The sequence below is a fragment of the Trichophyton rubrum genome (assembly GCF_000151425.1).
Source record: "Trichophyton rubrum CBS 118892 genomic scaffold supercont2.2, whole genome shotgun sequence".
In the NCBI taxonomy this organism is placed as follows: Eukaryota; Fungi; Ascomycota; class Eurotiomycetes; order Onygenales; family Arthrodermataceae; genus Trichophyton; species Trichophyton rubrum.
Window position 1 is genome coordinate 1,131,704 of NW_003456427.1, and position 15,183 is coordinate 1,146,886.

A 15,183-nucleotide genomic window follows, 5' to 3' on the forward strand; every position below is an offset into this window, starting at 1 on the left:
CTGGTCTTACTCAGGCTTCCCTAAGGCCTTATAAAGCCTCCGTCATGGACACACGGCCAGCAAGACTCTGTCTAACTCATGGCATTAGTAGTCTTCTTATAGAAGATTCTCGTCCTGATATCCGACTATAAATACCCTCTCATTCTCCATGGGCTGGACTTTTCCTTCTCTTTTCATCATTCTCATTTCCATCGTTGCCTCGATATACCAAGTCAAGACATTGAATCTCTATAACACTTCCAGCACTACTACAAACAGCTCCCTGACCAATAACACCATCACAAACAGCCCAGTACATACCAACATGTCTGCCCCAAGAGCCATAAGACAGGCCTTTCTGGCCATTGAGAAGTCAGAGGGCATGGGTGCTCGCGTGCGACGGTCCATCGGCACTCCCAAACTACGCAACTTCAGCCCTTTTCTCATGCTGGACCATTTCACCGTTGGCAAAGACGCTGGATTCCCCGACCACCCTCACAGAGGCCAAGAGACCATCACCTACCTTCTCTCTGGCGGTGTAGATCATGAAGATTTCGCCGGACACAAAGGCACTATCGGCCCAGGCGATCTGCAATTCATGACTGCCGGTCGAGGCATAATGCACGCTGAAATGCCCCATAACAACCCAGACGGCAGCCCCAATGTCGGCATCCAGCTGTGGGTTGACCTACCCAAGAAACTGAAGATGTGTGAACCCAGATACCGTGATCTTCGCGCCCAGGAGATCCCAATTGCCTCTGCGGATGGCGGAAGAGCCACTATCAAAGTCATCTCCGGCAAGTCTCATGGCATTGACTCGGTCAAGGACCTAGCCTACACGCCTGTCTGGATACTGGACATCACTCTCAAGCCAGGCGGAAGAATCAACCAAATACTGCCTATTGGATGGAACGCCTTTGCCTACACCCTCGAAGGCACCACTACTATCAACAAGAAGAAGATCCCTCAGTACCACAATGTTGAGTTCGTACAGGAGGGAGATTCGGTCCAGGCTTCAAACGAGTCTGACGAGGAGTCTCGCTTCCTGATAATTGCCGGCCAGCCTCTTGACCAGCAGGTCGTCCAGTACGGTCCTTTTGTCCTGAGCTCCACGGAGGACGTTTACCAGGCCATCAGTGACTTCCAGTCGCACTCTAACGGTTTCGAACGGGCCAGAGGTTGGCAGAGCGAAATCGGAAAGAGAATGCTATAGATCGACTAGTTGATGATTATTTCTTATTTTCGATATGGGTTAGAATTTTCATGTACCACGCTGGGTTTCCCGGAGCATTGCACTGTTTTCGTTTTATGGCTCAATTGATGAGATATGACTTTGTGCCCCTCAGACATTTCTTTGCATGTTTCCTCTTGCATGTACTTTAATTGATAAATTGTTGAATGTTAGGAGTTCATCGTCGCCACGTCCCTGTTCATAATATCTTACGTCAAAGTAGCCATATATCTTGTAACATGATGTCATAGCAAATTCTACTTATTTATATATTCACAGTAAACCGCCATACTCCGTACCTGTTCTGGTCGAATTAACATTCCAGTCACCTACCAATATACGTCTATTCAATCTATGATCATGTCTCAGGAAGCATATCAAGCCGAGAAAGACCTCAACTCGTACCAGGCAAAGACCGGTAGAGGAGGGAAGAACATCAGCGATACCGGTTCGTATCCCTCTCTTCTCAGTTATCAATCCCATGCTGACATCTTCTTCTACCAGCCCAAGAAACCGGCGTCGATGCAGGTGCAGAGAATAAGTTCCCAGGCGCACAGGTGAGGGTAGGACCTGGCTCGACGGCCAGCGGGAGTGATCACCGGGTTATTCCGCCAGAAGAGGGTGGTGAGATCGATGACCAGGGACAGTAAGGCATTCTCTTTGCTGTGTTTCAATTATTGAGGGATGTATCCGGATGCTAACCATCGTCGTCCCTTGATATTGCAGCGTGACCAAAGCAAAGGACTTTTTGGGCTCGAACAAGCAGGATTAAAGCAGCGTGCTTATGTCATCATCCACCTTGCTTGGCTGGGCCTTTTTTTGTCGTTGAAAGTTTAAATAGCTTAACAAGGTAACTTCAAGGGATAAATAAATAGCAATCAAGTGTATATTATTATTACCTGGAAGATAGATATCCTTCTGTGTGTCGCGCCGTTTTACAGCTACGGGTACTTCTTAGCTGCAGGCTCTACTATCAAGAGGCGGCTGACCTTCAAAATCTGTTATATGAAGTTCCCGCATCCAAGAGATGACCAGCCTGTGGATGCCCCAGATTCTTCGGCCCGACTATACATGGCCACGACAACGTCCAGCACTGCTTCGAGTATCTGAGATAACTCCTCCAGTCCCTCACATACCAGGCAGGACAGTTAGACTCATCTGGGGGCTCATTCATAGAGGTCTATGCCACTTTTCCAAATGGTACTGCCACTGGTTCGGCATTCCATTTGATCACAACATTGTCCAGCTGCCATTCGGTCTACTTATGAAATGGACGGATCGAACGAACTTGGAGGAGGTCGCAGCAATGCAAATGGTAGCAGCAGCTGGAATTCCGGCTCCCAAATTTCTTTGTTGCGGCGAACATCCAAATCAACCATTCAATAGAACTTTCTCGATCTTGATGACGAGGCTTCCCGGAATAACCCTTGAGAACTCTGATGATCTACTACAGGTTGAAGGGGAGGAACCATGGCTCGAGGAGTTGAAAACCTGTGTAGATGCCATGCGTCAATGGAGCCCTCCCGAGAAGCTGTTCACCGGTTCCGTGCTTAGAACCCCGATATTGAGCCAGCGGGTTCCGCGCCATATCATGGGGCCGTTCACAACTCAAGAGGACTTATATGATTATCTTTTTTCTGCCGCTTCAGCACACGGTTTTCCCTCGAAAGAAAAGTTCCAGGAGACGCTAGTGGAAGCGAGGAAGATATACGAAAGGCCACATCGGGTGGTGTTCACCCATGGCGACTTTAAAGCTCACAATATCCTTGTTGACAACGACGGACATTTGTCAGGCTTTCTAGATTGGGAATCTGCCGGGTGGTACCCCGAATACTGGGAATTTACTACAGCTATGAGGTTTGGGCGGAATAGCTGGTGGTATCAAGTGGCTGCATGGATGGGAGGGGACCAGTATTCGCAGGAGCTATCTTCAGATGTTGCCTTGAATCTGTTGACAGTTGATTCGTATGTCGGAATGTGACCTATACGGGAGGATTATTTTGTTATTTTAATCCATCCACCATACATAACTACTGTCGTGCTTCATCCCCGCTTCTTAAATTAATTTATACCTAAGAAACCAATGTATAATAAATATAAAATAGATCGAGTTGAGATTTGGTAAATGAAATATCGCTAGCTGACATGGTAAAGCTATATAATTAATATTCAGAGATTTCCAGAGATATTCCCGTATGTATGCCCTTAGCTTTCTGGGCAGCCCATCAACTTCATTATTCGGGGAGAAGATATTTAATAGCACAGCTCAGACTTCACAACGGGGCGTGGCTGATTATTCTTCGAAGCTCCATAGCTGTGATGGTTCCCAATTCTGAAACACTCCTGCTCTAGAGCTTTACAGTCACTGCACCTGACTAAACCCTGCTGAGCCAACTGATGTAGGATTTCTAGTAGCCAGACTCTGCAGCTCATTCCAGGGATAGAATTGACATCTCCATCACGAGATCGCATGATTTGGTCAAGTTGGTCCCTTTTTGCACTCGGAATATCTGCGATTTGGATGAGAACACAGAGAAATGTTGATTTGAAGACACCGGAAGACGTTCCATGGTCCGCTATCCATCCATCACCCAAATTTCTCATGTGATATTTCCATCCACCCACATGCTCCCCGTGGAAGTAGAAACCCCAGTGAAAATTGTTTGGTTCAGGAGGATCCGATCGGAGATAGAGTACAATGTAAAGGGTGTTCGGAGAAAGATTACGGAGTGCTTCATCCTGCAATTGTTTGATGAGATTGGCTTTCTCCCTGGTTGTCATGGCTGCTGTCTTAGAGCTGGACGGCATCTCACAATTTGGTGGCATCTTGAGAAGTAGCAAATAGTTCTCGAAAGTGCTTCGTAGTGGTGAAAAAGTAGGGGATAATTTGGGAGTAAGTAGGCGGTATTAGAAAGCCTTGTTTCATAAGTAATATCTGGCTCTGCTTTGAATTATTATATAAAAGTGGAAGATTCCAAAAAAGTAGGGGGTTTATATAGTCATTTGCCTCGCAAAGCAGAGGGTGGGAAATGACAGGAAAAGGAGAGAGACCTTATCAAGGCAGCAACATCGAGCAATCGACAGTTGTGATTCCCTGTTCCGGGAAAGGCTGCAATGCAAGTAGCCCTGTTCCAACGATTGGATAATGTGGTGCCAGCGCAAACTAGATAAGCCCCGATACTGCAAACACTTCGGTAAAAGACCAAGGATACTCGCTAATATCAGAGGCGGCCACCCCTTTGCAAAAAAGCCATGCAGCAACATGTGCGGTGTCTGAGCAACGTTGTGCTTAAGGATGGTTGAATGAATGGACAAAAAGCCTCAAAAACTGATATGACTCATAGTATCCAAGGCGGTCAGTGCCAAATAATGGCTTCTCAGCCAGTCAACATGCATGGTAGAGTAGCTGACCAGGGGGTAACCCAGGGTCCCATGTGCGGCGCAGTGAAATCAATGCAGCTTAGCGCCGTCAACTGGTGGAATTTTGGGGGCCATTCCCCGAATCAGACGGTTGCCTGCTTGGCTCGGTGTCTTCCCTCCATAGTAGGCCATATGTTTTGTGATGAGGCTGCTATTTGATAGGCACAAGGTTGGGTATGCCCTCCCTAGTCGTAACCCATGAGAGGAATCTTTCCGAGTTACCGCGATTGCTGGAGGAAGCTCCGCACAGAAGTCGAATAGTTGCTATCTTTGGTTCTGAGCAGGAAACAGCTTCATATTTAGCGCAAAGAAGTAAAGCAGACAGCTCAGGAAATGATCGAATTGGGCATCAGTGTAGTTTATGAGAGAAATGAAGCAGCCAAAATGATCAAAGTCGAAGTTTGGCACCGGAAGTTGGCCAGTTCTGCTGACTAAGCTCAAAGCCAGCGTGTTGCGTTCGCAAGTCTAGAAAGACGAGCAGCGGCAGCAGCTTCAGCAAGACAAGCTGAAGTTGATCGATGAGCGCAACAGTCAAGGCTGTCTTCTCTTTCTCGTCTCTAGCTTCTTCTTCCTTCGTCGGGCCATCATGGCCAGCGGTGCAATTGAGCCGTTTCTAAAGGGCAGCACCTCTGAAAACACCCGTGGGCTGCTGCGTGTCGTTATCTTACTGCTCATCGCCGCAGCAGCAGTCTCCAGCAGATTGTTCAGTGTCATAAGTATGGATGTCTCCGCAATCAATTCACTTTACTACGTCCTACAGACCAATATCGAGCGTAATGGCTAACTGTTTTGCTGCTTTAACTAGGATTTGAAAGTATTATCCACGAATGTACGATTACCCGTTTGGACTATGGAGATCAGTCCAACAATATTCTTCCCTGCGAAGCCGACTGTAACTGACCATAATGCGCCGATATAGTCGATCCATGGTTTAATTTCCGAGCTACAAAATACCTGGTTGAGCATGGTTTTTACAAGTTCTGGGACTGGTTCGATGACCGTATGAAGCTCTACATTCTTTCCCCGCCGCACCCTTTGGGGTAGACGGTTCTGCTGTCCCTGGAAAAATGACCTTTATACTGACGGAGTTTTATTCAGGAACATGGCATCCCCTCGGACGTGTCACTGGTGGCACTCTTTACCCTGGCTTAATGGTCACCAGCGGTGTTATCTATAAACTCCTCCGACTTCTCGCTCTTCCCGTCGATATTCGAAACGTATGCGTCTTACTTGCTCCCGCCTTTTCTGGCCTGACAGCCCTGGCCATGTACCTCCTCACTACAGAGATGGCTCCCTCTCCATCAGCCGGTCTTCTAGCCGCTGCCTTTGTTGGAATTGCGCCGGGTTACATCTCCCGTTCTGTGGCTGGAAGTTACGATAACGAAGCAATTGCCATCTTCCTTCTCGTCTTTACATTCTTCCTCTGGATCAAGGCTGTGAAGAACGGATCGATCATGTGGGGTGCTTTGACAGCTTTGTTCTACGGGTACATGGTGTCTGCCTGGGGTGGATATGTGTTCATTACCAATTTGATTCCTCTACATGTCTTCGTCCTTATTTGCATGGGAAGGTATACATCCCGTCTATATATCAGTTATACCACGTGGTATGCTCTTGGAACCCTAGCCAGCATGCAAATTCCTTTCGTTGGTTTCCTACCAATTCGCAACAGTGACCACATGGCAGCTCTTGGTAAGTACGGTTGGTACCCATGCGTACTGGATTCTGCTAACCATTGGGCTAGGTATATTTGGCCTCCTTCAAATTGTTGCCTTTGTCGAGTTCCTGCGTGCCCAGGTTCCCAGCAAACAGTTCCAGACTGTTCTTACTAGCCTTGTCCTCTTGGTTTTCATCGTGTCATTTGCTGGACTGGTACTCTTGACGGTCTCAGGAGTCATTGCCCCATGGAGTGGACGATTCTACTCGCTGTGGGATACTGGCTACGCAAAGATTCACATCCCTATCATTGCATCCGTCTCAGAACATCAGCCTACCTCCTGGCCAGCTTTCTATTTCGACTTGAACATGATGATCTGGCTCTTCCCACCAGGCGTATACATGTGTTTCTACAGACTTAAAGATGAGCATGTCTTTATTATTATCTACGCCGTTCTGGCCAGTTACTTTGCCGGAGTCATGGTTCGATTGATGTTAACCCTTACCCCTGTGGTATGCGTTGCTGCCGGACTGGCCCTGTCGCAGATATTGGATGTCTATCTACGTATGGACTCCTCCAATCCGGACGCCAAAAAACAAGGATCCGGCGATAAGTCGGCTCAAGGCGGCCTACGCATTGCTCGCAATAAGGTTGTGGGTATCTACTCGAACTTCTCAAAGCTAGTCGTGTCAGGAACTGTTCTGGTCTATCTTCTCTTCTTCGTTGCCCACTGTACTTGGGTCACCTCCAACGCTTATTCCTCCCCCTCTGTCGTACTAGCCAGCAGATTGCCTGATGGCAGTCAATTTATTATTGATGACTACCGTGAAGCGTACTACTGGCTTCGACAGAATACCCCTAAGAATACCAAGATAATGGCATGGTGGGATTACGGATATCAAATTGGAGGTATGGCCGATCGACCGACTTTGGTTGACAACAATACCTGGAACAACACCCATATTGCTACAGTTGGTAAAGCAATGAGCTCCAGTGAAGAAGTCAGCTATCCTATCCTACGACAGCACGATGTGGACTACGTGCTTGTCGTGTTCGGAGGTCTACTAGGATACTCTGGAGATGACATCAACAAGTTTTTGTGGATGATTCGCATTGCTGAAGGTATTTGGCCTGAAGAGGTCAAGGAACGAGACTTTTTCACTGATCGCGGAGAATATCGCGTGGACGAGCATGCTAGCCCAGCGATGCGCAACAGTCTAATGTAAGTATACCTGGAGTGACTTGTACCAAGGCTTTCCTTTCACTAACAGCTGCTACTAGGTACAAAATGTCCTACTATGACTTTCACAACCTCTTTCCTCCCGGCCAAGCGCAAGACCGTGTCCGTGGTGTCCGACTTCCCTCTCAAGGGCCTCAACTAACCACGATCGAGGAGGCATTCACTAGTGAAAACTGGATCATTCGAATTTACAAAGTAAAGGATCTCGATAACGTAGGCCGAGACCACGGAAGTGCAGCTGCGTTTGAAAAAGGCCACAAGAAGAAGACTACTGCTAGCAAACGGCGAGGAAGGCCAGTGCTGCGAACAGAATAAACTTAAACCGCCATTTGATGAAAAGTGCGTACCCAGTTTTATCGGGGATTTCCCATTCTTCCAGCGGATTGTGTTATATAGAACTTTTTATCCTAGGTATCTACTGGAGCATTCATTTCATGTTATTTCTATTCCCCTGTGTTCCGATGTTATCGATGAGTTGTAGATTGATAAGAACTGCCCTTTTTCCCCTTTTGTTTTCTTTTATCTTATCGGAAATGACGTCGTAGGGTTTGTATTACGTAACCATGAACATCGAGCCACCTTTCAATGAATTGGAAAAGCCGAAATACATCCAGTCCATCCTCTTGATATACAATTTGATAACTAGGTAAGTTGATACTGCTGTTGATATGCTGTCCGGCGTGCAATTGCTGACTTTTACATTGGCTGCCTATATAGAGCTAATGCGCATTCGCCTAGTCACTCTTTTCCCAAACAAACATGGCTTCTTGTCAATAATTTGATCAAACACGTCGAAACGAACAACATCACCAAATCGTTCATTTCTCTTTACATAGGTCATGATTCAAGCGCTGAAATAGCTTGTGGCCGGACTCATTGATTAATAACCGAACGAACGAGGAATTACTCGCCTCGACTTCGTTGGGAATATCTTTTGAAGCATGCGACACCGCACACTCACAGCTTTATTAGCTGGCGCAAGCTTTGCGTTGGCTGCCCACAAGCCATTTAGCATACAGGATGATGTGCTAGCGAACCCTCAGGTATGGCATCAGTACTACTTGCCGGAAGAAATTATGATCGGAGAAACACAAGCTTCTAACAATTGCCGCTCATCTTAGTTCGAGGTAGTCTTTCCTGACGAGTATATATTAGAATCAGACGCACAACTACGGCTTGTCAAATCTCAGTCAAGACATAAGGATTCCACGAATACACCTTCTCAACCATCAGACGCACCGAATATCGTTTCCCAGGATGAGAGATTCGATCTATCAGAACAGGCTCCACTTCAAGGAGAATCAGAAGCTGATGATGAGGAATTGATGAAAGATGAGGATGATGTAGAAATCGACTCTTATCATGAAATGGTTCTGGATGGCCAGCGGTTCCTTTGTGGAATTCCAAGTGTATCATCCACCGGAAAGGATAATACATCTACTTCTACACCTAACCCAGAAGACGAGGCACTTGAGCTAGCGAGGGCAACCAACCGGGGCCTTGAGCTGCTCAGTGACCTTGAAGGGAAATGTCTGTACTACGCTGCAGGCTGGTGGTCATATTCCTTCTGCTATATGAAGGAGGTACGGCAGTTTCATGCACGAGTTCCCGGACAAGGGGTTCCTGTCTATCCACCGGCAGAAGATCCGGACTCAAAAACCTATGTCCTCGGAAGGTTCCAAAAGAATTCAGAGCGTGGCCAGCCTACGGCGGCCTCTACTGAGGTGGCTGCGTTGCAAACCAAGGGAGAGTCGTGGTACTTGGTGCAATACCTCGAACGGGGTACTATTTGTGATTTGACAAGGAGACCCCGTAAGATTGAGGTGCAATTTCACTGCCATCCACAATCTCCGGAGCATATTGCATGGATCAAGGAGGTTACCACATGTTCTTATGTCATGATGGTCTACACTCCAAGACTATGCAACGATGTGGCATTCCAGCCGCCGCAGGTAGAGAAGCCGAACAGCATAAAGTGCCGGGAGATTATATCACCGGAGCATGTATCCATCTGGGAAGCGGCTCTTGCCTCCAAGAAGGAACGTGCCAAGAAGGAGCTGGTCGAAACTACAGATGAGCCTTTCGTCACAGTTGGAGACATCCAAGTTGGCGCTATGAAAACGGTAGGAAAGGACGGGAAGCGAATCGAAAAGGACCAGTTCGGATTTGGTGGAGAGCCAAAGATCAAGGTCGTGGCAAGAAGCGAAGGAGGCAAGGTGAAAGTTCTATCAAAGGAAACACTGAAGAAGCACAAGGTGACCAGCGAGAAGTTCGAGAGGCTGAAGCAGGAATTAGACGAAGCTGCAGATGGTGAAGATTGGCGACTGGAGGAGATATCTACAGGCAGGGGAGAGGGACTTCGGGCGATCATCGATGATCCATTCGATGACGTTGGAAGAGAGGAGGAAGGGGACGAAGGGGAAGAAGAAGGAGAGCCAGAAACCAAGGCAGAGAACGAAGGCAAAGCAGACAAGGACACTTCCAAGGAGACTAGCCCCAAGGACCAGCAGGAGCAGCAGAAGCAGCAGACGAAGAAGAAGAGCACGAACAAGCAGCAGCCAAAGTCAAACAAAGTACGGATGCTTCGCAAACTACAGGGGCAAGCAGCGTCAGATGAAACTGCGCCTGAAGCTGGTAGTGATGAAACATACAAAACTGACAGCAAAGTGGCAAAGGCAAAGAAGGAGAAGCTCCACAAGACTGACAAGACAGGCAAGTCTGATAAGGCGGAAAAGAAGGAGAAGGACGAGAAGGACGAGCTGTAGTAATTGATATCTTATGGTCGTTGCTGCGGCGGCCTTCCCCCTTTTATAGACATCGATCCATCGCCATGTTTAGGTAATCTTCTGTATTAGCACTGTAAAATACCACAATACACCATGTTTAGCCCCTGTATTGCCGTCACATAAAATACACCATCCAGTTCGCCCAGCCTGGAAGTGCGAACATCGAGAAACATCGGCGAACCTCGAGCGAGCATCTCTCTCTGCAACTAACTATACGAACGACCCGGCCGGCGAACGCTGCACCAGCATCAATCAGTCTGACAGGCTCGTTACAACAGCGCTGTGTATCTCTGCTTTGCTCGATTTCTGCGTCTGCGCCTGTTGACACTGCTCGAGGACACCTAGCTACCGAGTCTCCCGCACCTGAACAATCCCCCCCTCACCACTACACGCAGCTGTCTAGAGCATGCAGTGACGGCTTCTTTCGTACGACTCCGGCTACCTATTTCTCTGCTATCGTCCATTTCTTGTCTCTGAAGATTGGTTTAGAGAACTGCTATCTGTCTTGCTCGGCCTGCCCTGGTTGTCTACCTACCGAGAGACACCGCCGTTAACGTGCATTACGTATTGCCCAGACCGGATTCCAAAGGGCTGCATATACCTGTTTACACCCACGAGGGACCAGAATAAACGCGCTACAGGAGAGGAGGATACACAAACCGTTGGTCATCGTCGTGGGAGGTGGTCAAGATGGGCTTTGAAGGTGTCTACACTGCTGTGTACGACTACACACCACAAGGGGAAAATGAGCTAGCGTTTGCCGAAGGCGACTTGCTGTACATACTGGATAAGTCCTCGGATGACGGCTGGTGGAAAGCAAAGAAGAAAACTGCCGAGTTTGAATCCGAAGAGCCCGTGGGATTGATCCCTCACAACTACGTGGAGGAGGTGAGCTCTCCCTTTCCCTTATTGTTCTCTGTTTGCCGTCTTCGTTGGATACGACTTCTCGTTGGAAAATCTCCTGATTCCTAACTGACTGTGTTATCTCTATTATGGCTACAGGCACAACCAATTCAACGAGCAAAATCCATCTACGACTACACGCGACAAACGGACGAGGAGGTGTCGTTTGCAGACGATGTTGATATCTTAATCTTTGACACCTCTGACCCGGACTGGACTCTGGTCCAGGTAAATACCGAGTATGGATTTGCTCCGTCGAATTATATCCAGGTGATAGGCGATATTGAAGCTCCCGGAGCAGATGCTGCAGCTTCTCCAGCTGTTGAGGCCCAGGAAGAAACCGGATATGCTGAGCCCGAGCCGGAAACGCAACCGGAGCCGGAGCCCGAACAAGAAGCGCCCCCTGCTCCTCAAGCCGCAAAACCACCTGCTGGTCCTGCCGCCGCCCTTGCCGGAATACTTCACACCCAACAACCAGGCGAATCTCGATCAATCCCTGCTCTTCCATCTCGTGAACCTGAAGTGGCAGCGCCGACGGTGGAGCCCGCGCATGAAGATCACGAAGAAGAAGCCCCTGCTCCTGCCCTTCCGCGCCGTCCGCACTTTCAAGAGGAATCCCCAAAAGACCGTTTGCCGTCACCCAAGGAACATAGACCTCCTCCGTCCCCTAGAGCCCATTTGCACTCGTCAGCAGACTACTCCCGAGATAGATCTCGTGGGCGATCCCCTCACGATTCTCTCAAGGCAGAATCAACAGGTGTCCAACCTTCTCCTCCTTATAGCAGGTTGGCCCTTCGAGATGACATTTACCCCCGGCATACATCGACTTCACCCTCCGGATACCACATATACAATATCAGTGAAATGATATCGATCATGGGAAAAAGGAAGAAAATGCCAACAACACTCGGAATCAATGTTGCGGCTGGAACAATATTTATATCACCAGAAAAGTCAGAGGACGGTCCTCACCAGGAGTGGACTGCTGAAAAACTAAAACATTACTCTATCGAGGGCAAGCATGTGTTTGTCGATCTTGTCCGGCCCAGTAAAAACATCGATTTCCATGCAGGAGCCAAAGATACTGCACAGGAAATAGTGGCTGCTCTTGGTGAAATCTCTGGCGGATACAGGGCCGAAGGGTTGAGAGAGGTCATCGCAGCTGGCACTAGCGGCGCCAAGAAGAAGGGAATCATTCTATATGATTTCGTTGCTCAGGGTGAAGACGAGGTTTCTGTGTGTGTTGATGATCAAGTCATAATCCTGGATGACTCGAGATCTGAAGAATGGTGGATGATCCGACGAGTAAAGAATGGAAGGGAAGGCGTTGTCCCGAGCAGCTACATTGAAATAACAGGGGTTGTGGACTCTGCATTGTCCGGCGTAACTGCTGGGATGTCGTCTGTTGAACAGAACAGGCTTGAAGAAGCACGTCTAGCTAAACAGGCAACCCGCTCCTCAAAGAGACAAGACTCGGATGGGACGGGGTCCATAGAGGTAGGCCCAGGTGTGAAATTGCCGCGTAGACGGAGCAGTCTTGGAAGAATTGATGGTAACCAACAATCACAGCGCCAGAGACGCGAAAGCAAATCATCAAAATCAAGTATGTCCAGCCATACCCTTTACTTTCGTGTACATTTCACTGACGTCCTACAGAACCGAATCCCGCAAAAACGAGAAAATGGACGGACAGATCTGGCACTTTCACTGTTGTTGCCGAATTCATTGGCCTGGCAGATGGCAAAATGCACCTTCACAAGCAAAATGGCGTGAAAATTGCAGTCCCAGTGTCCAAGATGTCCATTGAAGACTTGGAATATGTTGAAAAGGTCACCGGTGAGTCTCTTGACGAAGATAAGCCACTATCTGATATCCGCCGCCGCAGCCAATTGGGAAACGAGCGCAAGGTTGTTGGTGCTTCCGTGAAGAAGGAGCCCGAATACGACTGGTTCGACTTCTTCTTGAGAGCTGGAGTTGGGCCTCATCAGTGCGAACGCTATGCAAGCAACTTCACCAAGGATTCAATGGACGAATCGGTCATCCCAGATATCACTTCGGATGTTCTTCGCACCTTGGGCTTGAAGGAAGGTGATATAATAAGAGTGATGAAATATGTCGATGAGAAATACAAACGGAAGGCCAAGGGAGGTCGGAACGTCACATTCGCTGATGGTGAAGAAGAGCCTGCCAGTGGAGGCCTGTTTTCCGGTCCTGGTGGTGCACTACGAAATAATACTCGCAAGGGGCGTCCTGCCCCTGCAGCTCAAGCCAGCGACGTGGTTGATCCAAAAGCGTTTGCTCCCAAGGACAAATCTGCGCCTGCTGATGGAAAAGATAAGGAGAAGGATGGACCTGCAGGGTTTGAGGACGACGCATGGGAGGTTAAGACACCATCCAAAGCTGCGGCTTCAACCGCCCCATCCTCTGCTCCAACTACTGCTGCAAGCCAACCTGCATTGACTGGCGCTATGGCAGACCTGTCTTTACTTCAAACCCCCTTGGAACCCACGAAAACTGCTCCAGCCCCTACAACCAAGCCAGCCGAGCCGGCTATTACGCAGCCTCCAGCTACTCAAGCACCACCGGCAACACAACCTCAGAAACCAGGTGCAAACCCTCAGTTCTTTACACAACTTGGCCAGCCTCAGATGCAGGCTATTGCACCGCAGATGACTGGATACGTCCAACCCCAGCTGCAGCCCCAGCAAACTGCTATGCCACCTCGACAACGGCCTCAGCCTCCTGCTACAGCAGTTGGTCAAGGATTCCTCACTCCTCCTCCACCCCCTAGACCACTCTCTGCGCCAAATAACCCTCCAAACAGCTTTATAACACAGCCGCTACAACCTCAACTCACCGGCATCCCATCCACAGCTCCGCACATAGCCCCTCCGGGCCACAGCCTAGCAGAACTTAATCAACAGCGGTTCCAGCAACAGCAGTTGGTGTCTCAGCCAACAGGATTCCCTTCTCAGGTTCCGGCGATGACTGGGCAGTTTGGACCCCAGATGCCACAGCAACAATCCTTCATGAGTTCTCCTCAGCAGTTCATGGGTGGTCAGCAGCAACCATTCCAGACCACTTCGCCTGTCCAGCAGCAAACGTTCCCAGCTTTGGCTCCTCAGCCCACAGGTTATCCCCAATTTGGACAGCCACAACAACAGCAACCACCACCCTTGCCAACCGGGTCCATCAACTCTGTTCTTCCTCCTCCCCTCCAGCCTCAGCGCACAGGTGCAAACGGTTTTGGGGTGCCTCCGACAAGTTTCACACCATCACCACCACCAATTCCACAGCAGCCTGCAGCTGCTCCACTTCTACCTCAAAAGACAGGCCCTGCTCCTCCTGTACGTTTCGGTGTCCACAAAGATACTCCAAAGAAAATTATGCCTCAGCCAACTGGGAAGGCAAATCTTGCTCAAGCCAGTACGTTATCCTAACCCTTGGTTATGTATGATATTTATGATGATTTTCTTGACTAACTTATTGCTTAGCTCCATCCAATCCATTTGGTTTTGCCTAGAACGGTCTAACCCATCTGAACTTTTGATCTACTTACGAATGACTCCACAAAGAATAACGATATCATTTGCGCACATCCTTACCTCTCACCAGCCTCCGTCTCCCTAATAAACAACTTCCCCATCCCTGGTTTAGCAAGAACCTATTCTTACATATTTTGCTCGCAAAGAGTTGTTCAATTGCCATTTGGATCCATGCCACTGCGTAACCTGCGGCTTTTCATTTGTTCTCAAACACCTCTCCATCTTCTTCCCTCCTCGAGGTATCCCCATACCTGCCTGACTTGACCTTTCTTGTGCCCATAGTTTGTTTCAACATGATCCTTTCCTCTGTCTCTCAGGCCTTTTGCATGATTCAGCTTAATCATGCCAACTAGGATAATCACTTATAGACAGCATTTTCTCCGTCACAAGCTCTTTTCTTTGTTCATTCTTATCAGATAATT

General features: G+C 48.6%; 8 protein-coding genes across 8 annotated transcripts; 7 read left to right on the forward strand and 1 right to left on the reverse strand.

Moving 5' to 3' along the window:
- Window positions 1-148: 148 nt before the first annotated feature.
- On the forward strand, window positions 149-1,192 carry TERG_01979 (uncharacterized protein; the record flags this gene model as incomplete). Its single annotated transcript, XM_003237209.1, has 1 exon — window positions 149-1,192. The coding sequence occupies one exon, from the start codon at window positions 149-151 to the stop codon at window positions 1,190-1,192; it is 1,044 nt and encodes a 347-aa protein (XP_003237257.1).
- Window positions 1,193-1,570: 378 nt separating this feature from the next.
- TERG_11785 (uncharacterized protein) lies at window positions 1,571-1,860 on the forward strand (the record flags this gene model as incomplete). Its single annotated transcript, XM_047750845.1, has 2 exons — window positions 1,571-1,658; window positions 1,715-1,860. 2 exons carry the CDS (start codon window positions 1,571-1,573, stop codon window positions 1,858-1,860), a joined length of 234 nt encoding a protein of 77 aa, XP_047605544.1.
- Window positions 1,861-2,210: 350 nt separating this feature from the next.
- TERG_01980 (uncharacterized protein) lies at window positions 2,211-3,305 on the forward strand. Its single transcript, XM_003237210.2, has one exon. The coding sequence runs from the start codon at window positions 2,238-2,240 to the stop codon at window positions 3,189-3,191; it is 954 nt and encodes a 317-aa protein (XP_003237258.1). The 5' UTR covers window positions 2,211-2,237; the 3' UTR covers window positions 3,192-3,305.
- Window positions 3,306-3,309: 4 nt separating this feature from the next.
- On the reverse strand, window positions 3,310-4,205 carry TERG_01981 (uncharacterized protein). Its single transcript, XM_047747841.1, has 2 exons — window positions 4,024-4,205; window positions 3,310-3,949 (listed from the first exon to the last, which is right to left on the reverse strand). The coding sequence occupies exon 2, from the start codon at window positions 3,812-3,814 to the stop codon at window positions 3,464-3,466; it is 351 nt and encodes a 116-aa protein (XP_047603806.1). The 5' UTR covers window positions 3,815-3,949; window positions 4,024-4,205; the 3' UTR covers window positions 3,310-3,463.
- A 1,011-nt stretch (window positions 4,206-5,216) lies between these two features.
- Window positions 5,217-5,414, forward strand: TERG_11786 (uncharacterized protein; the record flags this gene model as incomplete). The annotated part of the gene is made up of 1 exon (XM_047750846.1): window positions 5,217-5,414. One exon carries the CDS (start codon window positions 5,217-5,219, stop codon window positions 5,412-5,414), a length of 198 nt encoding a protein of 65 aa, XP_047605545.1.
- Window positions 5,415-5,697: 283 nt separating this feature from the next.
- On the forward strand, window positions 5,698-7,842 carry TERG_11787 (uncharacterized protein; the record flags this gene model as incomplete). The annotated part of the gene is made up of 3 exons (XM_003237212.2): window positions 5,698-6,322; window positions 6,375-7,509; window positions 7,569-7,842. 3 exons carry the CDS (start codon window positions 5,698-5,700, stop codon window positions 7,840-7,842), a joined length of 2,034 nt encoding a protein of 677 aa, XP_003237260.2.
- A 626-nt stretch (window positions 7,843-8,468) lies between these two features.
- On the forward strand, window positions 8,469-10,292 carry TERG_01983 (uncharacterized protein; the record flags this gene model as incomplete). The annotated part of the gene is made up of 2 exons (XM_003237213.1): window positions 8,469-8,570; window positions 8,649-10,292. 2 exons carry the CDS (start codon window positions 8,469-8,471, stop codon window positions 10,290-10,292), a joined length of 1,746 nt encoding a protein of 581 aa, XP_003237261.1.
- Window positions 10,293-11,003: 711 nt separating this feature from the next.
- Window positions 11,004-14,739, forward strand: TERG_01984 (uncharacterized protein; the record flags this gene model as incomplete). Its single annotated transcript, XM_003237214.1, has 4 exons — window positions 11,004-11,201; window positions 11,316-12,819; window positions 12,873-14,642; window positions 14,711-14,739. The coding sequence occupies 4 exons, from the start codon at window positions 11,004-11,006 to the stop codon at window positions 14,737-14,739; spliced, it is 3,501 nt and encodes a 1,166-aa protein (XP_003237262.1).
- Window positions 14,740-15,183: the final 444 nt, after the last annotated feature.